We start from the raw sequence: 23,552 nt of genomic DNA, 5'->3' as shown, positions 1-23,552 counted from the left end.
TAAAATCTAGGAATGGTACAACCCGGAACTTGACTGATTGGCGGGAAGTTTTGACCGTTTGGTTTAGATTCGATTTTGTTTGAAAGTAGTTCAAAGTTAACTTTAATCTCCAAAATGAGGTGAGGTAAATTTACGAATAACAAGAACACGTTGTTATATCGGCAATTGGTTTAGTATATGCACAGATTAATCACTGCCTTGTAAAAATTACCGTGTTGACGATGCCTTTTGGTTTCGTTTACTATTGGACTAATTAACCTACTTTACTTGCTATAATAATAATAGCTGCATGTTTCATTTTGATTTTAGTAGTGATGGGAATGTCGGTGATTCTGTAGGCTTTGCTCTAAAAAAGTTTCTAAGATATATATTTTGCAGTTTTATTACAATTATTTTATTCTATCACGTCTAGCATAAAAGGAATAACTATGTTTAATCCTGAATTTTGAATTTGAAATGGTATGAACTGAGTAGTAAATAAATGTCTTGTTTCCACAGTACTAGAAAGGGCAGAGGAGTCATGGCGGCTCCCGTTGCGCCTCTTAGAAACAAGGTGACTTGAAAGAAAGACACTGATACTAAATGTGTTACTCAATTTGTTTGTGTTTAAAGAAGATGTATATGTTTGGCATCCAGAAAAAAACATTTCTGGATATTACCGAAACGTCTACCATTTTCATAGAAGGGTTGCAGCAAGAAAATGGTGAGTCTTTAAATATATATATATATGATTTTGGTGGTATTCAGTATTTACTGTGGTTTGACGTGAGAACTGATGATTTTGTTTTGTTTTCCCCATCTCCTGGTCATGTCCTTGTTTTCTGCTTGTCCAGTCATTTCCTCCACCTTGTCTTGTCAGATCTGCTTCTTGTGTCTAAAATCATGTGTACAACAGGCAAATAAATAAAAATAAAACAGTGAATGCCAAGCTGATGCTACTTTGTGTTGCCTAGGTAACGCTCTGCACAGTACTGCCATAGAAGAAGATTTTAACCAATCTAAAGAGACCCGGACAGCAAAAAGTCGAGTGGGGAAGAAAGTCAGACAGAAAGTGAAAGAAACCAGGTAGGTTCTGCCATGTGGATCGGAATTATGTGCCAAGTCCTCATTAGAACAGAAAAAACTGGTTTTAAAGCAGGTTTTTTTTCCACTGTATTGTACAGACATGAGAAATGATAAACAAACACTACTCACAATATGTCTTTCTTGAAGGCCTTTGACAAATGAGCAGGCAAAGGCAAAAAAGAAGAGCGGTTCAGCCAATAGGTCAAGCGGCTCACAGGTACCGTCTCCCCATGTGCCAACTGCTGGCGTTAACATATTTCACAGATCATTTGAGTATCTGCAGTGCTGCTGACGCCATGATGATGATGATGATGATGATGATGATGATGATGATGATGATGTTGCTGCCAAACGTTACGTCCTCAGGGAGAACCAGACGCCGGCGCTCGCCCCAAAAAGAGACAACATCAAGTCCTGTCTTCTGATGAGGATGAGGACGCAAGCTGGGTACATACTTACTGTACCTCAGCTTTCTTGTTGTTGTTTTTTGTGTGTTGATGAATCATCTTGTTGTAATCTTGCGCTTCATTGTGATTTATTTAGAATCCAAGCGCAAAGAAGGCAAAATTAAAAAGTCTGGCGATAACCCAGAAAAAGTTGTCCGCAGGTAAAGAGGCAATGATTTAATGTTTAATGTTGTTCTTAACTCATTCACTGCCATTGACGGCTATAAACATCAAAAATAATTTGAACTATTTCTATTTCTAGTTAAACATTTTTTTCCCCACTTTTGTTAACAAGAGTATGAAAACATATATTTTGTTATTTTACATTTAGAACAGACTTAAATTTGTGAGTTAACTAGTGAAGTCCTGCAATTAATTACGATTGAAAAATGTAATCGCCTGTCACCCCTAATTCTTAATAATGTTTTTTAAAATGAACTAATGGCAGTGAATGAGTTAAAATTTGATGGCAGCTTTGTCAGTATCGATTTGTTAATAAAGTTTTTATGCCATGATACTGCTTTTATGGTGTATATATATATCTATAAGTATCCTATAAAATATGTTTGAAACGTACTGTTTGCTTTTTGGACTCACTTTAAACTTTGTCCAGCTGTTTTATTAATGTAGCAATGCATCTTTTATTTAATAAAGCAGACGAGGTCCGAAGGGATGAGAAGACAAGGAAACGATCTTGGGGAGGAACCGAGTTGGAGGTGGTGATGGAGGCCTTCGTCGATTTCTGTGACGAGTACAGGTACCCGGAATCGTCATAACAACGGTCATTGCTAAAGAGCATCCAAATGAGCAGCTTGTATACCGTAAATATAATTGTAACTTTAAAGTGGATGTCAACCGTAAATATTTCTTGACATTAATATGTTATATGTGACCTCACTAGTCTAAACATGACAATCTGATTAAGATTACATTTGTGGAATATGAGTTATAAAGCAAAATCCAGCTGATTTTTATTTATTTAATTTTTATTCATCTCAGGGGGCGGCCATTTTGTCACTTACTGTCAACTGAAGACGACATCACTGTTGCTCAAGGCTCAGGCAACGACCAATGAGAGGTCACCTGTTTTTGAAACGGTACTGTGATTGGTTGTTACCTGAGCAATATTGATGTAGACAGCAAGTGACAAAATGGCCGCCTCCTGAGATGGATTAAAAAAAAAAAACGGGTGGATTTTGCTGCTTTATTCATGTTATGCAAATGCCGTGTTTAGAATAAAACATAAGATTAAAACTAGGGGTGTCAGGCGATTAATTTTTTTTATTTGCATTACTTAACTAGTTAACTCCCGATTAACTCTAAATGTACAATAAAAAATATATTTTTTACGTTTTATACTCTTAACATAAAAGTGGAAAAACAATGTTAAACTAATATAAATATGGCTGCATCTTTTAGTCATTGATACAGTAATTTCATAATACTTGTAATTCATAAAATTTAGTTAAAATTAAAAAGATCTACTGTACTGTAAAAAAACGAGTGTGATATTGATCTGTGTTGAGGTCATTTTTCTGCCACTAGACGGCATCGTTGCATTTGTAAGACATTGATGGCAGCTCAGTGCATTTTTCTTTCCGTATTAAGAGCTATCTAATCTTTAACATGAAGTCACTTGTGAAATTATGCACATTTTTTTAAATTGTAAAATACAACTTGACCCCAGTCTTTACAAATATATGCATTATTAATATTTACTGCAGAGGAGCGGCCATTAATCGCGCGTAAAAAAAAAAGAAAAAAAGAGTGGCATTAAAGGAACTTTAAATGAACGCACTAATCAGAATACCATATTTAGACTAGTTTTTAGAATGTTGGGGTCGACTTCCCCCTTTTAACGGTTTACGTGCTATCACACGGGTTCGTAAATATTTATGAGCAAATTACTTGTGAGGAATATATGAACTGCGTTTTTGCAGGCATTCTGTCAAGTCGCCGGCAGTCAAGCAGTCCATTGATTGTTTCTCCAACAATGTTAAGGAGCAACTCCTTGAAAAGGTCAGTCCACTCGCTGCCTGCTTTGTGACAAAGAAGGAGCTTTATTAGCAAGTCTTTCATGTTACGTAAACAATTCCAGCGAGAACGAAAGCTCATGTCGTGGTGATGCAATTTTATTTCAGATTGCGTCATATAAAGAGTTGAAGGTTCTGAAACGGGGCAATGCCAAGGTAACGTAAGTCACTACGATGCAAGATGATGGAGTGGATTGTGACTCGCTCATCCCTTCGTATCATTGATGATCATTAAAAAAAAAGAAAAGAAGGCATTTAACTTAAGTTCTGTGAATGACTACATTTTCTTCGTTTTGTGTGTCAGGTGTGCGCCGTGATTGATAAAAAGACACAGAAACTTTTGGATACCAAGAGTGAGCTAATTAGGTGAGGCATTTCCACACAACGTAGGACATCCTCCTGAATGATTTTTTTTGTCTTTTTAAAAAAAACAAAACGTATTCAAATAATCAACTACAAATGTTACAAATTTAAATCTTGTGATTTAAAAAAAGAAATAAATAAATGCTGCGAAATGAGGGAGAGGTGGACGTACGGGAACTTTCCAGTCAGTTTAAGTGTCCAAAAGAGTTCAAGGCAAACCCGGGGCAACATTGTGTTCTCACTCGTCTAAACACGGTTTTCGGATTCATTTTTGCTTTAGTGGAATGTAAGTTTAAGAAGAAGAAGAAGCCATCCATTTTCATCAATCTCAATAAAAATGACGTCTTGTCTTTCAGGCAGTTTAATGCTGTTAATAATTTATCCAATAGGGCGGAGAGGCAATTGGGCCTGCTGCAAAAAGAGAAAGCTGACCTCAAACTCCGATTAGAAGATTTACGAATAAGCCAGGCTTTCCTCAAAGATGTTCGAGAACTCAACAAAGTGTATCTGGACTACCGCTCTGCACATCCGACGGAGAAAGAGACGGTATGAACGCGCACACGCCAAGACACGATAAACACCCACAGTGACACATTCAATTGTTTGTGTTATCTTCTTCCTTTTTTGCAGTACGGTGCGTCCAGTTTACCAGCTCTACTACTGGAGACCAAACATATTCAAGAAGCACAAGATCAAATGAGTGATCAATGACAAACTGGAGGGAAAAAAATGAAGGGGAATGGCAAATAATGTGTCAACTCAACATTTGCAAATTATTCTTGATTAAGTAATTATAAATGTAATATCTGCTGCAATTGTGTCTGCCTGTGTTTATTTTATGCCTATTTAAAAAAAATAAAAACATAAAAACTTTGCCGTTTCAAAACGTCTCTTTCCGACCTGTACTCACTCGCTAGTTGATTGGTTCTCTTGTTGCCCAATCACGTGTCTTTTCAGTCAAACTCTTGTCCAATCCGGTCTTTCCTTAGTCAAGGTGATAAGACTTGCAACGTCGCATAATTATTGGCTGAGACTTTCAGGTTGTGCTCAACGTTCAAGTCGGTCGAGCTCGTTCCAGTCGCGTCACGTAAGTACGCGCTACTTTCGTCTTTGTATTTGTTAATACTTGTGAATATTTTGTCTTTAACTTTATTTCGTTGCGCTCCAAATGTAATGCAGCGAAATGTGAAACTGCGGTCAAAGTTAAGTTTTACGCTCGATAGTGCCGTTCTATGTAGTGATGTGCGAACCGCGGTCAACATTTACTGAGAAGTTCGATTTAATCAAGAAACTATTGAGCTATTATTATTGATGACACCTGCCAGGAACTGAAATTGGAGGAACGTTTCAAGTTGCTGGTCGAGTCGGCATATTCTTTTGAGGAAATGCTTCCTGCACTTCTGCTTATTGGAAGCAGAGCCGGAAAAAAAAAAAACAACGTATCATAAATGTTATCCCGTAGTTCTTTCGATTTGTGTCAGCCGGTGAGTCATTTACTAACTTCCCAGCAACATTAGTTTCCCTTTCGTTACGATTGTGTAACACGTCAGCCACCCTTTTGTCAAAAGTTGTATCATTGCCAGCTGTTTAGTAATTATCTTTTAAAGTATTTTTCATAAATGAAAATAACTGCTAAAGGATAAGTGTGTATCTCACATGCCAAGCAGGATCTTTCGTTTCTCCCTCGATCTACAGCAATACGATTATTTTATTTGTTTAAAGGTATTTGGTACCCTGCTCACTATAATGGGAAAACATGTATTTTTTTATTCACACTTAAATGTTTTTCTTTAGATGAAAACTCATGAAATGTATTTTTGAAAGATTGCAGAGATTCAATTTCCACATTTCACCTGCATGTATTTCAGTCAGAAGAAAACATGGCTGCAGCCAAAGATGCTCATTCCGGGGAGAGGCCTGAGGACACTGTGGACGCCTTTAAATTATTTTCAAAGGGGTAAATATGGCACACTAATTCTCTTGCAGGCATGAGTTTGTGACATTTGAAGTTATTTAAGTAACTGCGCTTTTATCTGAATGCAACCACTTCCTTTGAATCTTTTTAATAATGAATGAATTGCTCGTTAAAAAATAAAAATGTAATCCTTGAATCACTTGTTCTTGCTGTGACTAAAACTGTCTGACAAAACCACTTCGTCAGTTCGTCCACTGAGCTGTCATAGCGAGTTAAAGAGAAGATTTGAGTTTAAAGCCGTTGAGCAGGTTTCCCCAACCGTCGTCTGTTGTTCGTGACGGACTGCGGACCTTTTTTTTTTTTTCCAGGAAGAATTCATCAAAATCCAGCCAAGAAGCTGAGCAAACAGACTCCGTACCCATCAGCAAAGCGTCAGCCAACAATCCATACAAGTACAAGATGGACTACCCAAACATGGGAATCTGCCTGATTATCAACAATAAGAACTTCGACCGCAGCACAGGTAAATACGCACATTAAGTCAATCTGGTGGACTAATGAGCTCGCGGTTGTCTAATTCGCTTCATCGCCACTTTGATAGATCTTTTGTGAAGTCCTGGTCCAACATTTTTTATTTTATTTTTTTTAACTTCCTTAAACTGTCAGTCAGGCCCGTTTTCTGGCATTGGTGTGACAGGTGCGAATTAGTAAAAAGCCCGGAGGAACTTGTCACATAATTCGATGTTTCTCACAGCGCTTTACAGCCTTTTGTGCCGACTCATTACAATTGGATGGCATGTGACTATTACAGTGGCTTTACAGTTACGTCGGGTATTTTCACCTCGAGTCGTCATTGCAGATTTGCACTTATTGCAAGTGCCGTGATAAAAGGGGGTTCACTGTAGCATGTGAAATAAAAATTTTTTTTGTGCTTTTATGACCAGAATAGAATCTCGTGCAGATCTACATCAGGGTTATAATAGTTGAGGATTTTTTTTATTATTTAATTACCTTTTATTTCATTTGGACTTTTATTTTATTTATTTATTTGTATTTGATTTTAGAGCTGGATTGTTAGCTTTTATTTGTTTTTATGTATTTTTTGTCTTTGATTAGTTTTATTTTTTTAAATATGTCAGTATTTGTCATTTGCAATATGAACAAAATTATATATTTTTTGGGAAATGCCAAAATAAATACATTTAAAATAAATCCCAAAAGCTCATGTATGATAATAAGCAGCAAAGATTATTGATACATTAATTTTATAAATGTAAGATGTTGTTGCAGCACTTAAATTTTTTTTTTTTTACTTAACATTTTTTTTCCCAATTTCAGTTAGAAAAAAGAAGAAGTTTTCGATGGGTTTAACTCATTCACTCCCTGCCACTTTCACTGAAGCAACCCCCTTCGCTCCCGGCTATTTTACTAGATTTTGGCTGGTTTTGCAAGGCCCACAGAATATTGTGTTCTATTGCTATAAAAACATGGAACCTACAAAAGAAAGATTAGAGTCTCCGTTTTCATCAGGAAAAAAAATGTAGATTTCTATCTGTTTCCGTTTTGCAGCAATTAGCCTTAAAATATAGCAAATTTTCATTTTTTAGTTTTAATTTTCAGGGTTCCCCCCCCCCCCCCCCCAGGAAAAATAGATTTTTGCAACATGGCCCTGGTTGATCTCTTATACCCTGCTGCCGCCCGCTGGCCGTGTTTGTAATAACTACCATTGCTTCAAGCATTCTCTTCAGTTCAGAGGCTGCACCTAAGCCTTCTGTATGCTCTAGCATAAAAAAATAAATAAACATATAAATACGTCTTTGGTAATATTTAAAATAGAACATTTATACGTTTTTGGGAGCAAATGAGTTAATAACCTTGATCTGTTTATCATTTTGGTGAGGATTTGGATATGCAAACGTAAAAGGCACCACCCATCTCTTTCCCCCCGCCCCACTTTAGTTTGGCCTTGGTGTCGATCAGGGATGTCCAAATCCGGTCCTCAATTTCCACTAATACTGCATGTTTGAGATGTTTCCCTCCACCAACACACCTGATTCAAATTATCAGGATCATTATCAGACTTCTGCAGAGCTTGCTAAAGAGCGGATCATTTGAGTCAGGTGTGTTGGAGGAGGGAAACCTCTCAATGGGACTGCATTTGTGCTTGTGTATCTCCGCAGGGATGGGCACTCGCAACGGGACGGACGTCGACGCCGCTTTTGCCACGAAGACTTTTAAAGAACTCGGCTATACCATTGAAGTGGCCAATGATCAGACCAAGAAGCAGATGATGGCTAAAATGTTAAGCGGTAATTGATTGATGGATTTATTTCTCATTATTATTGGTTTCGGGTCAACGTCACTCCATCTCGTTTGTTTGTTGTTTGCAGTGTCCCAAAAGGACCACAGCAGCAATGCGTCATTTGTGTGCGTGTTGCTAAGTCACGGTGAAGAGGGTGTGATTTATGGAACTGATGGAGATGAATTGCTTGAAAATCTGACAAGCCCGTTCAAAGGACATCGCTGCAGGACTCTGGTGGGGAAACCAAAGCTCTTCTTTATACAGGTTTGTAAAACCCCTCCGGGGCGGCCACCTCATTATTTTTGTCTTTATTTATCTATTTTTACCTTTTTTAGCTGTGTTGATGCAAATGAAATGGAATTTACCAAGGGCGGGGATATTTTGTTGTTTCCGTCTTCTACTCTTTGTAAATATCAGTTAATAAAACGTTTACCATAGATTGCTCATTTTTGGCTCTATTGTAGCCACTTTCAGCAAATTGATACATGGAATTTTATTTTTATTTTTTTATCCTGATTATTTTCTGGATTGAATCATAGCATCTGGACAAAATTAATTTCATTCTAGACTCAACTCTTAACCTTTTTATAGGTTTCTATATTTGTATATAATGTATACATTTTTAGACAAAGGAGTGATTTTCATGTGAGATTTTTGCAGAGGTGGCTGACCAACTTGTGGCGGGAAACATAAATACACATCCCTTTGATGGTTGCTTCATCTAATTATGTTACTGATAAGCAACGTCTGCTCAGATAAGCTTCAATAAATATGGGGTGTGGAAACATAGGTGATAACCGGAGCACTTCAAAAACCGGCCGTTGGGGGTGAGGGAGGGAGGGGGGGTGGAGGGCTAGTTGCCCTGTGCAGTGGAGCAAAGGAGAGAGGCAATTTTGATTTTAAGAAGTATGACTGCCCTCTACTGACCATGGAGAATAATTGCATGTTCAATTTACAAGTGCACACTTGAGCGGTAATAAATGTAATAATAATAATGCATATATTTGTGGAGACTGGGGCCAAGTTGTATTTTACAATTTTAAAAATGTGCATGATTTCACACGTTATTTCATGTTAAAGATTAGATAGCTCTTAATATGGAAAGAAAAATGCACTGAGCTGTCATCATTGTCTTACAAATGCAATGACGCCATCTAGTGGCAGAAAAATGACCAGCACAAATCAATATCAGTACATCTTTTTAATTTTAACTCAATTTTATGAATTATTGAAAACCAAAAATATATATTTTATTGTACTTTATTTTTTAGAACAGATATGAAATTTGTGATTAATCGTGAGTTAACTATTGAAATCATGATTAATTGCGATTAAAAAAAAATCGCCTACTTTAAAGTGACAAAGTTGGTAACAAAAGCCGGTGTCATTCTAAAAATGTATTCTCAAACTCATCATGGATGATCACATTTTATTTGAATTTAGTCTGAGACAGCCCAAATGGGTCTCTTGTCTTTTTTTCAGGCGTGCCGTGGGTCCGAACTGGACAGTGGGATCCAAGCCGATAGTGTGGACGAGCAAACGTCAGAGAGGATCCCTGTGGAGGCCGACTTCTTGTATGCCTATTCCACAGCGCCAGGTAACCGGCATCATCTTACAAATAGAGATTTTGGAGAGCAATTTTTATGAATAGCTCTTTTGTTAACTCTTTGACTGCCAGACGTTTTCAGAAAAGGGATGCCGTCAGTGCCAGCCGATTTAAGCATTTTGACTGATCTTTCAAGGTCCACAGAAAATTTTGTGTTTGGACTATGGAAACACACATACCAAATGAAAGATTGAACTCTCATCTTTCATCAGAAAAAAAAAGTTTGTTTCTACCTTATTCCGTTCTTCAGTAATCAACAATAGAAAATGGTTAGTTTCATCCAAATGCGCTTGTTTTGGACCAAAATACGGAGAAATCAAGCTTTTAGTGAAACAATATTATTTCATGCATTCTAGTGAATTTGACACTTCTTTTTGTCCATGAATGATGCCACAAACACCTAAATAGTGCTTTACTTCTATAAAACACTACCACCAAGAATGAAAAAGTGTTTTTTGATAGCAAAATACGTTTGTTTACATTCAACAGTGTAACAATTTGACACAACAATTTGGCAAACTATTTACAAATGTGTGCAACTGTGGTGCTATTTACAATTATGTGGATGTTTCAACGACAGTTTTTCTTTTTGTGAAACACTCCCCTGCGTGCAAGGAGACGCAACCGCATTTGCACAACAGATTGCCTCTTCGCGTGCAAAAGCTCCACTTTCTTGCAGGCCGTTTTTTCCGGGGAATAGCAAGTATATACTGCAGTGTGTGTTGCCATCAAGTCTAATATCAGGATCATGCTACGGTTACGTTACGGTGGTGTTACGTCTGGCTTCCTCATGTCCTTCAGTTGCTAGACCGGGTGGTAAGAGATGTTCGGATCCATTTTATCCACTCCATTCATGGTGGCATCGTAGTCCAGAAACAGTGTCTTCTCCGTGATCAGACTGTACCCGCTCCTCCGATGAATATGCATTGGACTCGGGATACTCTTCATTGTCCGACAAAATGTCCGCCTGTGCAGAAGTGCTCGGTTGTGCTCCGCGTTTTCCGGCGTTAGCATCGCTAGCCGGTGAGGCTTTACGACATGATCATAGCCGCCGCGTCAACGCTTCCAACTTCGGCGTCAAGCTCGGAATCACCACCATCATCATCATCATCAGCGTCGTCGTCATCAATGTGCATTGGTTCGATGCTTTTCGTCTTTGAAAAAAATGCTCGAGCGTGAGCTGCTTGCAACCGGTCGCCATTTTTGCTTCATCGGCCATTCTCCCCTCAACACTCTAGCTCCGCCTCACGTCTTCTCCTGACGCCCACACAATCTTGTCCAAAGAGAGTCATCGCTGCCATCTAGGGGCCAAAAATAGTCATTACACTAACTAGATCTGCTAGATACTTTCAGCACAGCTGGCCAAGGCTTTGGCACCCCTCCGTAGGATTTTACTAAACGTTATTTAACGTTTTTGGCAGTAAGAGTTAAATACAATATGAAATGCCGAAAACACCATACTTGACACGTAAAACGTCAAAAGAAGCATTCCTAACAATGCAAACGACCCAACGCATGGAGGAACACGCAAAACGGGTCCTGGTTCTTCCAGGCCTTGTGTGAGATGTTGCGTCGTTTCAAAGGTGAGTTGGAACTGATGCAGATCATGACTCGGGTCAACCACAAGGTGGCGACGCACTTCGAATCCAGCTCCGCCCTTCCTGGCTTTACCGGCAAGAAGCAGATTCCCTGCATCGTCTCCATGTTGACCAAAGATGTTTACTTCCCCAAATAAACCCATTATGGCAGTTCTTAGTCTAAAACTACTGAACAGTTGCAAAAAAAAAATAGTTAATGAGCTCGAGCTCATTATCAGCGCGCTTCTGTATTTTTCATTTTAAACTATTAATTGATAGTTTTATTCCACCTTTTTTCTCAACTGTACATATACAGTCGCTTGATAATGAAAATGTGCTTTACAGGGAAATTGTGTGTGTGAATGCGTGATCATCTTTTTTTTTTTGGTCACTATTTGGTTTGAACATTTCACAACGCAATTGAAAGAACTTCCATTCGGATGCCAATACAATAAGTCAAGGGTTTTTATTTTAAGGGAGCGGGCACCTTTTAAAGTTGCAGTCTTTAAAAAAAAGAATCTTGTGGAATTCCTAAAAGACACCACAACCATTTCCACACAGAAAAGTGTGGCATTTGCCAACAAACCTTGCAAAATCATTCCATCTCATGAGTTAAGGCTAATATCTATTTTCTTTCAGACCACAACAGTCAAAATAATGTTTGACTTTCATTGGCTAATTTGTCAGTCACGTGTGTGTCCGCCTGTTGCCGTTCATTCAGGAAGATGATCTCCCTGCAAGATTCTCAGTTTTGTGTTCAATGACAACAAGATGATCATTATTTCAGCATTCATACTTTTTTTTTTTTGTCATGGAAATGCTTCAATAAAGGCTGGCAAACTGCAGTGTGTCTTTGTGCTAACACGTATCATGACAAAGTCATTTTCTCGAAAATGTACATTTCCTGTTCTTGAATCTCAGAAGAAGTTTGGAAATCATGTCTGCCTGTACCTCATTAAATGGGTAAATATTGTATGTAAATATAATGTATGTCAACTGTTTTTTGTTGTTGTTGTTTATTTGTTATACTTTGGGTATTTCTTGGTAAAAATGGAAATTCAAATTTCTGGGTGCTGAACTATAAATATGCGACTGTAGTTTTAAGTTGTAAGAGTACCATTCACCACTAGATGGCACACATTGCTTAGTTGAGTCTTAAACTGCTCACAACATGAGTAGGCCCTATAATATATATATTTTTGTTGTTGTTGTTGCACATTTGGACTGATATGCAGCAGGACAAACATGCTACTTCAATAATACTAAAATGTTGAGTAAGTCAATTTTTGTGAGGGGGGGGTGCACAAAAATTAGCGTGCTGTCCTTGAATGGCAATTTTAATGCAAAAAAAAAGAAGCGTTTTGCACTGGTGGAGTAATTTTTGGGTTTGTTTCAACCCTTTTTGTGTTGGTTTAGGATAGCGGATATTTCACACTGTACAGGATTGAGAAATGTATTATGAAAATGGGAAATTAAGAGCTCTTGTTTTTTTTGTCATACTGGTTGAGAGTGACCCCCTGCTGCATAAAAATCGTCTGTCTGTTAATTAAAATATACTGTAAGACAACTCGCTTGATATGTGCTAACTTTACGCATTTGCAGTCATACCGTAACATGGGCGCGAGTTTGAACTTCAGAATCAGCATTTGGTTTGAATATACCGGTTGAAATGAGCTGTTGCCTCAGTCTTGCCACTGCTTTCGTTTCCTGCAACATTTGCAGCGAAAGCAGAGGGAAGCTGCAAAGCGGCTGCAGTGGAGGAAGTGAAAATGAAATCCAATTCAAAGATCGCCTACGGACGCAACACGTCGCATCTGACAGAACATTTTGCATTTCAATTTTTCTCTTTTTTTTTTTTAAAACTCACGATGGCGCTCGGGCAACATTACTTTCGCTGCCGTTCTACTCCGCGCACCCCACAGCGCTTTTGTTTTGAAACAACTCTCCATGAAAAATCGCTTCGCGGTGCCTTGGCGAAAACGAGCACAGTGAGCCATCTCGCGGCCAAACTTACGGGCACCGCGCACTTCCGCGTTGGCGAGCGGGGAAGTGGGAGGGGGATTTCCAACTCGAACCCCCCGCAAGTACCCGAGCTAACCTTGTTTTGCTTTCGCTCTGGACCAGAAACGCAACTCAACCGCGCTCTCACTTTCCCTTTTCTACCTAAAAATCCCGCCGCTACTTTGCAATTGCCCCGCACGCCATTGTCGCATGTTATTCTGACAGAAGCTGTACAAAGTGAGCAGGTAACACAATTTCCGCATATTAGCACCGTTGCTGCCGTGCCGACTGACTTTTTGACAAGAGTTCTCGAGCAGGCTGCTTGCTGGTCCTTCCTCGCCTTGTAAGCGAAAGTACTCCTTTTACGCTCGCTTTTGTTTTTATACGTCGACTGGCTGGCTTTCACTTTTGGCTCGGATACTTTTGCTTTTGGCTATCCGAGGAATGATTGCTCTTGGTTAAAGTGGGAGCGGTGTTGTCATATAGACTTCATTTGTAATTACATTTGTGATGTTGCAACATTGGAAGTGTCATTTGGTAAATGTGAAGGTTGTCAGTTTCCCATTTTAAACTAACGTGCACGATTTGTTGCGTTTATTTATTTTTACACATCGTAAAAGCCTGATATGTTGTGAGTTTTTTTTTTGTTTCCTAAAAAAAAAAAGAGTTCGTAAATGTGTATTTGCTAATGCCTCGCTTATTTGATTACATCACTTCTTTTTCAAGAAACCTAAAATGTCGCACGTTGTGCAATCTTCCAACTCGCCGTGGTTAAAATAAGTTAACGATTAAACCACAAGTGCATCGTTTTATTGAAGCATTAACTAGAGGCTAGTTTTTCCTCCCAAACATGTAACAATTAAGACCTATTTAGTTGAATATATGTAACTAGTGATTCACCCCTGTTTGATCTGTTCAGTTGGCAAGCACGGGGAGTGCCACTGACTTATCTGGCCTGGCGGACTGCAATCAGATCACATTGCACATAAATACCAACGTTTATAAATCAAACGAAGTGTACATGGGGTTAAAATCCACCACTGTTTGTTCGTTTCGGATTTCTTACTGATTATATTTGAATAATGCAGATGCATTTTATACATGTGCCCAAACTCAAGGCATGGGTCATCGAAAGCAAGCAAGCAGTTTCTTCTTATGTTAAAAAAAAAAAAATCATTTTCATTGGACAGGATTCACCACCACACCACCAAATCACCATTTTAGCATAAACTGAGTGTTATTATTTATTTAGTTGCAGGGATTTGCAGTCAGGGGAAGCCGAAAATGAGCAAATAACGGAGCATCATCTTTTCAATGTTAGTTAACAGGATTGAGGAGTCTTGTCATTGGTAGTGTCGGTTTCTGTCTCTCTTCACATCGGCAACATAATGTCAGGCACTTTTAATATGCACTCTAATTTTCCATAGTCAGTTAAATGTATTTATTATTTGTGTGTTAGCATATTTAGTTTTGCCGATCTCTTACAATTGCAGCTGGAAGAACAAGGTGAGGCAGATAGCACTCAATTGGGCAACTACAGGCAATTGCAAATTTATGTATTTGTTCAATTTAAAGCATTTTTTAAAACATATTATTCAGGGAAGGGAATCTTTGAATGTCTCACGATTCGATTAAATTCAGATTTTTTTGGGTGTGCGATTCGATTAAAATCGATTTTTGATAAAGAACGATTTTTGATTAAAACGATTTAATTGCCAACGATTTTTGCTTCAATTTATAGATGTTCAAGGAATCGTAATTATCTACTCCAGTCTGACTCGCTAATGCTAATTAGTGCTCTACTCGCGGCACTTTTATCACTCAAAAAACCGGCTCCACGCTTATTGGAATAACTTGATCGTGACTTTTTCCTTCTACGCTCTAATGTGGCTACAACTTAACAGTGTATTAGACCGCGTGGAACCACACTGCCCCTCAGTGGCCATTTCGGGTACAACATGAACAGCGCTCCCAATAGAGGCACACACAAACAAAGGGCAATACAGTATACAATTATTTAAATAAAATCGATTTTGGGACATTTAAAATCGTTTCTGAATCATACTAAATGAGAATCACGATTCTTATCAGAATCAATTTTTTTGGGCACACCCCTAATATTATCCTAGTCCTCATTCACGCGCATAAGAACACAAAATATATGCAAAATGCTTTTGCTCCTATTTTGTCCAACCTTCAAAAATTCTCAACTGGACAACCAAATCGAACCAGGTGTAATATAATAACGCCATTATACTTCCAATATATGCAGATGTGTATGTCTGTGTTCAGATCCCACCATGCCTGTCGATCGAATGAGGATGCGGCCGTGGCTGGAGGAACAGATCAACTCTTGCCAGCTACCAGGCCTCAAATGGGTTAACAAAGTAAGTACATGCACTTGCACGCATCCTCTTTTTGAGCATGCGCTCTAAATAAATGGTTAACTGAAAGCTATTGAAATGTCAAAACGTTATCGTACCATAGGGCTGAACGATTTTAGGATATGAAAGACTTGACTGCTTCAAACAGAAACTGAGGGCTTCGCGATGGAGTCTGAAATTCATATCATGTCTATTAATTGAATCCCTTCACGGTAAAAGTGTCAAAATCGTATTGGGAGTATTTCCGAACGGGTTATCTAAACGCGAAAGATAAGGATAGATTTGACCTGGAGCTTCGTGAAATGACGTGAGCTGTTACTGATTCATTTATGGTTTTCGAGCGTGTGCTAACTATGTAGCTGTTGTCTTCTTATAGCTCCTGTACATACTTTGTCATTGTAAGACTCATTTTATGTTTATCTTCCACATTAAAACAGTTCTAGACTGACTTCTGTGTGAAGTGTACAGCTAGCTACCGCTAACATTGTGACGAGCACGTTAGCTTAGCACGTTAGCGGTTCTGAGCAGCCAGGAAAGCAAGGACTTACGGGAGGATGGGTGACAGCGTGACGTGGATACGACACTTTTTTTTAACCAGCTCGTAGCTGATTGGCCAACGCGACCTTTCCACGAAAAGCCCGCTGCTTTTGATTAGTGGCAAATCCAGGTCCGGAAAGTAAAAACCCTGCCACCGTTTTGGCTTTAGCTCCAGGTGCTAGCAAGCTCCCACGGTGCTTGTTTACCTGCTATTAAGCTAGCTAGCATCAATGGCTAAAGCCAAACTGTGGCAGGGTTTCTGCCTGTAAATGTACTGAAAAAAAACTTCAAATCATCGGTGATGATGCTTGATGGGTTTTTTTTTTGTGTAGGAAAAAAGAATCTTCCAGATCCCTTGGATGCATGCTGCTCGCCACGGATGGGATTTGGAGAAAGACGCTCCTCTCTTCATGAGATGGGCCATACATACTGGTAAATAAAATAGCTTGGCTTTATTTTTGTCAGTAATTGATAGAATTGTTTTTTTTATGAAACTAAATATTTGAGTTAATTGACATATTTATATTATAATTATTATATTATATATATTTTTAGGAGACTGAATGGATGATTCTAAAAAAAAAAAAAAAAGTTGTATTTCCCGGGAATGTTTTAGAAGTGATCATGTAAAAATGCAAAACAGATGCAGATATTTATACAAATAAAGTGTTGCATGTTAAAATGCTCATAAATACGTATTCGTGATGTTACGTCTCATCTGCGTATGTATAGGTAAGTACCAGCCAGGAAAAGACCGGGCCGACCCAAAGACTTGGAAGGCAAATTTCCGCTGCGCGATGAACAGCTTGCCTGATATCGAAGAGGTGAAGGATAAAAGCAACAAAAAAGGAACAAATGCCTTCAGAGTCTACAAGATGCTGTCATCTTCCGAGAGAAGTATGAGGAAAGGTAAGGTTGCTGCTGGCCATCAACGATTTGGCGAGATGTAAAAATAAAAATAAAAATTCTAACTCATTCAAACCCAAAAACGTATTAATACGTTTTTTTAGTGCTAGAACCTGTAGAAGGCTTTAAAACTGTAAACTAAAACTTAAAAGTAATGGTAGTTATTACCAAAAAAAAAACGTCCAGCAGGTGGCAGCAGAGTATAAGAGATCTGCCAGGGCAAGCTCTTTTTGATAGGAATGTGAATATTGATAAAACTTGGTTATATTTGAATGCTAATTGCTGCAAAACGGAAACAGATACAAATATACTTTTTTTTTCCTGATAAAAGAATTTTGGTAGGTTCCATGTTTTTTTTATAGCAATCGAAGAGAATATTCTGTGGGCCTTGCAAAATCTATGAAAATCCAGTCAAACCGCCGGGAGCGAAGGGGGTTGCTTCAGTGAATGAGTTAATAAGTCCTATGGCGCGTTCGACTTTGGAGGATTCACTGCAGGTGGTGACTTTCCTTGTATATCTGAAAGGTGTTTTCCTTTTGATGTGCATTTAGGAAAGAAGAGGACCAACAAAGAGAGTCGGCCCAAAGGAAATAAAGAGGTAGATGAACACAGACATGCAATCCACAGCGCTGTCGAGGCGACAGTATTTTGTTTTGTTTTGTTTTGAAGCAACAAATTGCTATCCTTTAACACTTTTAAGCTCTTATATTGTTATGGCCGAGTAACGTTGATATCCGGGCATTATCTTGCATTTCAACGGCGTTCTTGTGTCGAGGTCATCCATCAGTTGAGCACTGACTCCGCCTCTCCGCTCTCTCTCAGGTAGCGTCTCCGTCTTTTGACAGGACGTCTCTCCTCTTTCACGCTGTGCAAGTCGACGACTTGAAACAGGAATCGCAGAATGCAGTCGAGATGCCCCACACGACCAAAGGTGCCAGAATGCTTATAAAAAAATAAATCACAATGTTGTTTTTATTATTTATGTTACCTTTTGCTTTTCAAGAAGTCACATTTATATCGACTGTGTCCACGTGCAGACATTCCTGGCGAAGAAGATCGTGTGATTGCAAGCGAGCTCTTACCATTCGTCTGCCAGACAATCGAAGTGAAAACCGAGAATGAAGAGGAGGCCGTTAGCTCCTCCCACTTGTACCCTTTTCAAATCTCCCCCGTGTCTTCATATCGAGGTGAGAGGCCACACAAGCGCGTCACATTTCAACAAATTTTGCGGGACACATACAAGCACATGAATGATCTACGTTAAGTTGCACGTGTTGCTATTCTACGGTAATAGCCAAAACTAACGACATGCTGTTACTCCACAGGATGTTAAGCCCTTTTCACACTGCATTTAGCAAGGCGCACGCGCTGTTTTCAAACCTGTTGAGGGGCAGGGACCAGGGAAGGGAGCGTTGTTGGGTGGCACAACAAGGTGCGAATTGGAAATTGTTCTAGCTGAGAATGGGGGGGGGGGGGGGGATGTCAGATAAGCGCCTACACGTCAACAAAAAAATAAAACATCATTTATTTTTATTTTTTTATTTTTCACTTTTAACTGTTGCGTTTCTGCCAGTGTAACCCCCCCCCCCCCCAATTTCAGTCAGTGGGAAAAAAAAGGGCTCCTTAAGGTAAAAAAAATGAAAGAAAGAAAGAGACAAAAGTTTTTTCTTCAGGGCTTCCATAATTTCACGCTTAAACAAGTGCAGTGTGAAAAGGGCTCTATACTGAGGTGATGCCAACAGACTGGCCAGTTGAAAGTCCTGTAAATTGGTCGATTTCTAAGATGAGATGCCCAAAAATTTAAAATTAGTCAACTTCAGTAAAAAAATATATTTTTTTAATTTATTTATTTTAACTGTAAGAAGCCTGTTGCCGCTAGTGGATTGAAAAAAAAGTATATATATTTTTTCTTTTCTTTTAACTGTCCTGCCCAAATTTCAGTCAGTGGGAAAAAAACTATGGTTTTTTTTAAGCCTGTTTCTTAAAAAACAACAACAAAAACAGGCTCCTTACGGTAAAAAAAAGAAAGACAAAAACGTTTTTTTCAGGGCTTCCATAAGTTCACACTTAAACAAGTGCAGTGTGAAAAGGGCTTTATACTAAGGTGGCGAGTGCAGTGTGAAAAGGGCTCTAAACTGTTAATAGTTTAAGATGAGTTGCCAAAAACAGGATTAGTTGACTTCTGCAAAAATAAAGTGGATTTGTTTATTTATTTATTTTGACCTGTAAGAAGCCTGTTGCAGGTAATGGATAAAAAAATATATATATATTTTTTCTTTTCTTTTTCTTTTAAATGTCCCGTTTCTGCCAGTGGAATTTTTTCTCCCCGTTTTCGTCAGTGGAAAAAAACGACAGTATTTTTTCTTTTCTTATTTAAAAAAACAACAACAAAAAAGGGCTACTTACAGTAAAAAAAAAAGAGACAAAAACTTTTTTTTTCATAGCTTCTAAAATGTCACGCTTAAACAAGTGCAGTGTGAAAAGGGCTTTCTACTAAGGTGGCGAGTGCAGTACAGGATTAGTGAGCTTCTTTAAATGTCGTAAAGTCGACTCGGCAAACCGCGAATAGTTGCCAGAAGTTGCGAAACACTGTGACATCATCAGCAAATCGGCAAGCGAGTCACGGGTGAAGATGTAACGAGACAAGCGCGGATGAAAGGAAATGACCGGATCGTGTTATTTCTGAACGCAATTTATGATTTTACTTTCTTTGTTGTGGTTGAAATGTTACTTTTATAAGCAGTCAGGTTTTCTCGCCGAGTCTTATCAATCCATCCTTTCACCTTCTTTCACCGTTATCTGATTTGTGATTGATGAGAGTGCCGATAATGTCCTGCCTGTCACTTTTTGTTGTTGTTTTTTTGTGTTCAGGTTGCGTGTCTATTTCTTTTTTCCCCAACACTCTGTTCAAAATGCGTCATTTGCCGTGCACACATTTTTAATTTGGTCTCTTTACAGGTAGCGGCACGGACAGCGACACTGAGGACACCCAACAGGTGAGTCTACGGTGTGACACGAATGCAAACATATACCCACGCACACACAGGATGGCCTTGCCCAGGAACTCTCGTTATCAAACATTAACAGTCCCACTTTATAGTTCAATGTACCTGCATCGAATGGAACACGCACATTCAACTCCCTGGGGCCATTTCCTCAAAAATTCAACATTGACAAAATAGCTAAATAATTTGGAAGAAGATCGTATGTACAAAAAAACAAAACGGGTTTTTTTTTTATGTTGTACAGAAATTGTGTAATTCAATGGAGGTTTTGATTTTTAAAGTATTCTGAATAAAAAGCAGATTTGTGTGTTCCCCGTAAGTAACGTTATTTACAATTCACATACCTCTTTTTTGAATAATTAAAAAAATGGATCAGTATTCGTAGATACAGCAAAGGAACAATACAAAATAAACAATCTGTTTGTTTAAGAATTCTTTAACTTTTAGTATTGTGAGAGATTTACATAATTTTGCCTTTTTATAATGAATATGATTTTTTTCAAATTAACTTGTTTTGTGCTATTATTAAAATTTGTTTCATTCACATAAGCTGTTTTATTATTAATATTATTTTTTAGAATTTTCAATATGATTAATTTAACATTGATTGGTCACTTTGAAAAGACAATATATTTAGTTTGTTTCAATTGACTCTTCATTTGCTTGACTCAAACCATTCCTTCCAACATTTTTTCCTCTTTTTCAACCCCCCCAATTCACATCATTACCCAAAAACAAAATACTTGTGTCATCTGTGAATAATGTGAAGTGCGGAATGTAAAAACAACAAGGGGCTTAACGTTGACCCCTGAGGAACACCACAGGTCACTTGCACTTTTACCATCCTCTGCATTTTCTGCCCTTTGCTTTGACTGACAGGCAGTCAACCCAGCCTGGAGGCGGGATCGCGGCAGGTCAGTTCTTAAAGTTCCCCCCTCTTCCCTCCCTGGCATGGCCACCTTCGTTCGAGGAAGCAAACCGTACTGCCGAATAACCACCATGCGAGACCCCAACCCCCCCATCAGCTATCAAAGCGACAGCTGGTCAACGCCTTACAGTCACAACGCAGTCACGTCTTCCATACCCGCCGGCCACACTCACGAGATGCGGGCCAGCGTCATTATGAAAACCTCAGACGTCACCACCTCCTAACCTCAAGACCACCTCGTTTTATTTAAGTCGAACATTACCGAGCAGGGATTGGGCCACCACTTGATCTGGTTTCTGCGTCTTCACGACGACGACGTTCTGTTTGGATTTGGCTCCTGCCATTCTCTGCTATGCACTGCCAACATTCAAGACGGTAGACATTTTTCGTTTACTTTGCGTCACAACCAATGTAGCTGCTTGGAAGCGTGTCTAACGTTCAGTGTATTCATTTTAATTATAATAATTAGGATGCCGATGACCAATATTTGGAGCCGATATTCATTTTCAGTCAAAAGTAGAGGTGTGCCCAAAAAAATCGATTCTCATAAGAATCGCGATTCTCATTTAGTGTGATTCAGAATCGATTTTAGATGTCCCCAAATCATTTAAATTATTTTATTCTGTCTTGCCCTTGTTTGTGTGTGCCTTTATTGGGAGCGCTGTTCACGTTGTACCAGATTTAGCCACTTAGGGGCAGTGTGGTTCCACGCGTTCTGATACACTGTTAAATTGTAGCCACTCTAGAGAGTAGAAGGAAAATGTCAAGTTATGCCAATAAAAGTTGCATTTTTTGCAGCGTAGGAAGAGCATATGCTGGCGAGTAATGTTAAGATGCTTCTCTGTAAACATTCCTGAAGAGTTTTGTAATAGCCGTTCTTTTGAGTGATAAAATTGCCGCGAGGAGCGCGCTAATTAGCATTAGCGAGTCAGACTGGAGTAGATTGTGACAATTCTTTGCACATCTATAAATTGATGCAGAATCATTTTGAATCGAAAAATCAATTTTAAAACGAATCGCAGACCCAAAATTTGTAATCGAATCAAATTGTGAGACAGTCCCTGGTAAAATATGGGAAAAAAATATTGCCGTCAAAAAAAAAAATACAGATGCCAATTTTGACTTTATTGTAATGTCTTAAGGCATGTGTAGTGAAATATTGTCAGACTTTTCAAAATGTAGATTTTATTATTATTTTTTTAAATTTTCCGCAATAGACTTCCTTTTAAAATTTCCAGCAAAATGTTCAGGGCGCTCCCAAGATTATCAGTACGTCTTAAAAAGTTCAAAGGAAACTTATAAATACCATAGCTCTCCATAGTTTTCCACAGTAAAATATATTTTTTCCAAAATTTAAAAATACCTGAAATCTTAAACTTTCACATTTCTTTGTTTTACTGTTGAACAAAACCAAAAGGTTCAGGTTATAAAGTTAACTGAAAGGTCCCTAAGATTAAAATGGTTTTAGATTGACCTTTTATCGGCTGTCAGATTATTATTATTTTTTAAAGGCTGATCCCGATATTCGTCAAAATGCCAAATATCTGCGCGGTATCGGTCTATCCCTACAATGAATTATTTAAAAACATTATGAATGTAACATTTCCCACACTTTGAGCTCAAGATCCAAATGAGAAAGTATTTCTCTACGTTTATTATTGATGATAAATAGAAACATATTACAGCACAATGTTAATCAAAAAACTTTTGCAGAATTTGACAATCAGAAGCGTCCATACTCAAAATGACGTCATCAAAACTAACCTGGAACCCGTTTAAGGTCTCAACCTCTAAATTGTGACGATGCACTTATCGAAACATGACTCGTGAAATTTTAATTCAGTGGGACTCAACCTATTGCTTCATAAAACGTTGTCAGCCGCCTGCATAAAACCCGTTTGACCAGCTTGTATTCATTCCTCCAGTTCATACTTGCCATAAGATAAGATAGCACATGGCTCGTATACTCATATCATTCAGTGAAATGTGTTTTGTGTAAAAAAAAAAGTAAATCTCAGTGTTTTGTTTATAAAACAAGTGATCATGCAGTTAATAAATAACCCACGGAAAGAATTACCAAGCAAACCAGCAGTATTTATATTGTGTGTGTGTGTGTGTATATATATATATATATATATATATATATATATATATATATATATATATATATATATAGTATATATATATATGTAGTATATATATATATATATATATATATAGTATATATATATATATATATATATATATAGTATATATATATATATATATATATATATACACATATACACACAATAGAAATACATATATATGTGAGAGAGAGTGAGTGAGTGGGTGGGTGGGAGGAAGGGAGGGAGAGAGAGAGTGAGAGAGAGATTTAAAAATAAATAAATAATAATTTTAAAGTACGTCCAAAGTTTCTACAAAATGTATTAAAAATAAATCTCACAGTTATGTTGGTAACAACCAAATAAATAATATAGAGCA

At 38.1% G+C, this 23,552-nt stretch overlaps 3 protein-coding genes across 6 annotated transcripts; all 3 read left to right on the top strand.

Moving 5' to 3' along the window:
- Window positions 1-27: 27 nt before the first annotated feature.
- On the top strand, window positions 28-4,780 carry cenpu (centromere protein U). 2 transcript variants are annotated; one of them, XM_086085094.1, is made up of 13 exons: window positions 28-119; window positions 499-553; window positions 637-703; window positions 954-1,065; window positions 1,213-1,282; window positions 1,432-1,512; window positions 1,609-1,672; window positions 2,169-2,268; window positions 3,452-3,530; window positions 3,653-3,700; window positions 3,849-3,910; window positions 4,297-4,453; window positions 4,538-4,780. In XM_086085094.1, exons 1-13 carry the CDS (start codon window positions 115-117, stop codon window positions 4,616-4,618), a joined length of 981 nt encoding a protein of 326 aa, XP_085941220.1. In that variant the 5' UTR covers window positions 28-114; the 3' UTR covers window positions 4,619-4,780. The 2 variants fall into 2 exon arrangements, with proteins under 2 accessions (XP_085941220.1, XP_085941219.1); XM_086085093.1 differs by having other exon boundaries at window positions 2,166-2,268.
- Window positions 4,781-4,906: 126 nt separating this feature from the next.
- On the top strand, window positions 4,907-12,308 carry LOC147168765 (caspase-3-like). Its single transcript, XM_086085877.1, has 7 exons — window positions 4,907-4,994; window positions 5,776-5,864; window positions 6,191-6,345; window positions 8,003-8,131; window positions 8,213-8,388; window positions 9,607-9,727; window positions 11,242-12,308. Exons 2-7 carry the CDS (start codon window positions 5,788-5,790, stop codon window positions 11,463-11,465), a joined length of 882 nt encoding a protein of 293 aa, XP_085942003.1. The 5' UTR covers window positions 4,907-4,994; window positions 5,776-5,787; the 3' UTR covers window positions 11,466-12,308.
- A 1,041-nt stretch (window positions 12,309-13,349) lies between these two features.
- irf2b (interferon regulatory factor 2b) lies at window positions 13,350-21,879 on the top strand. 3 transcript variants are annotated; one of them, XM_086085529.1, is made up of 9 exons: window positions 13,350-13,553; window positions 15,601-15,695; window positions 16,562-16,661; window positions 16,962-17,138; window positions 17,687-17,733; window positions 17,958-18,066; window positions 18,173-18,322; window positions 20,094-20,131; window positions 21,020-21,879. In XM_086085529.1, the coding sequence occupies exons 2-9, from the start codon at window positions 15,609-15,611 to the stop codon at window positions 21,290-21,292; spliced, it is 981 nt and encodes a 326-aa protein (XP_085941655.1). In that variant the 5' UTR covers window positions 13,350-13,553; window positions 15,601-15,608; the 3' UTR covers window positions 21,293-21,879. The 3 variants fall into 3 exon arrangements, with proteins under 3 accessions (XP_085941655.1, XP_085941657.1, XP_085941656.1); XM_086085531.1 differs by having other exon boundaries at window positions 15,581-15,695; XM_086085530.1 differs by lacking the exon at window positions 13,350-13,553 and adding an exon at window positions 13,595-13,651.
- Window positions 21,880-23,552: the final 1,673 nt, after the last annotated feature.

This window comes from Leptonotus elevatus, chromosome 9 (assembly GCF_054856555.1).
Source record: "Leptonotus elevatus isolate MCC_2025b chromosome 9, RoL_Lele_1.0, whole genome shotgun sequence".
NCBI classification, from domain to species: Eukaryota; Metazoa; Chordata; class Actinopteri; order Syngnathiformes; family Syngnathidae; genus Leptonotus; species Leptonotus elevatus.
This window is presented reverse-complemented; position numbering and strand designations above follow the sequence as displayed.

Bases quoted from the DNA above. Each gene is read 5' to 3' on its own strand.
- cenpu (XM_086085093.1), top strand. The intron at 554-636 runs GTGACTTGAAAG...TTTGGCATCCAG, and splicing joins TTGCGCCTCTTAGAAACAAG to AAAAAAACATTTCTGGATAT. The intron at 1,513-1,608 runs GTACATACTTAC...TGATTTATTTAG, and splicing joins AGGATGAGGACGCAAGCTGG to AATCCAAGCGCAAAGAAGGC.
- LOC147168765 (XM_086085877.1), top strand. From the start codon at position 5,788: ATGGCTGCAGCCAAAGATGCTCATTCCGGGGAGAGGCCTGAGGACACT. The intron at 5,865-6,190 runs GTAAATATGGCA...TTTTTTTTCCAG, and splicing joins TTTAAATTATTTTCAAAGGG to GAAGAATTCATCAAAATCCA. The intron at 6,346-8,002 runs GTAAATACGCAC...GTATCTCCGCAG, and splicing joins GAACTTCGACCGCAGCACAG to GGATGGGCACTCGCAACGGG.
- irf2b (XM_086085529.1), top strand. From the start codon at position 15,609: ATGCCTGTCGATCGAATGAGGATGCGGCCGTGGCTGGAGGAACAGATC. The intron at 16,662-16,961 runs GTAAATAAAATA...GCGTATGTATAG, and splicing joins GAGATGGGCCATACATACTG to GTAAGTACCAGCCAGGAAAA. The intron at 17,139-17,686 runs GTAAGGTTGCTG...ATGTGCATTTAG, and splicing joins CGAGAGAAGTATGAGGAAAG to GAAAGAAGAGGACCAACAAA.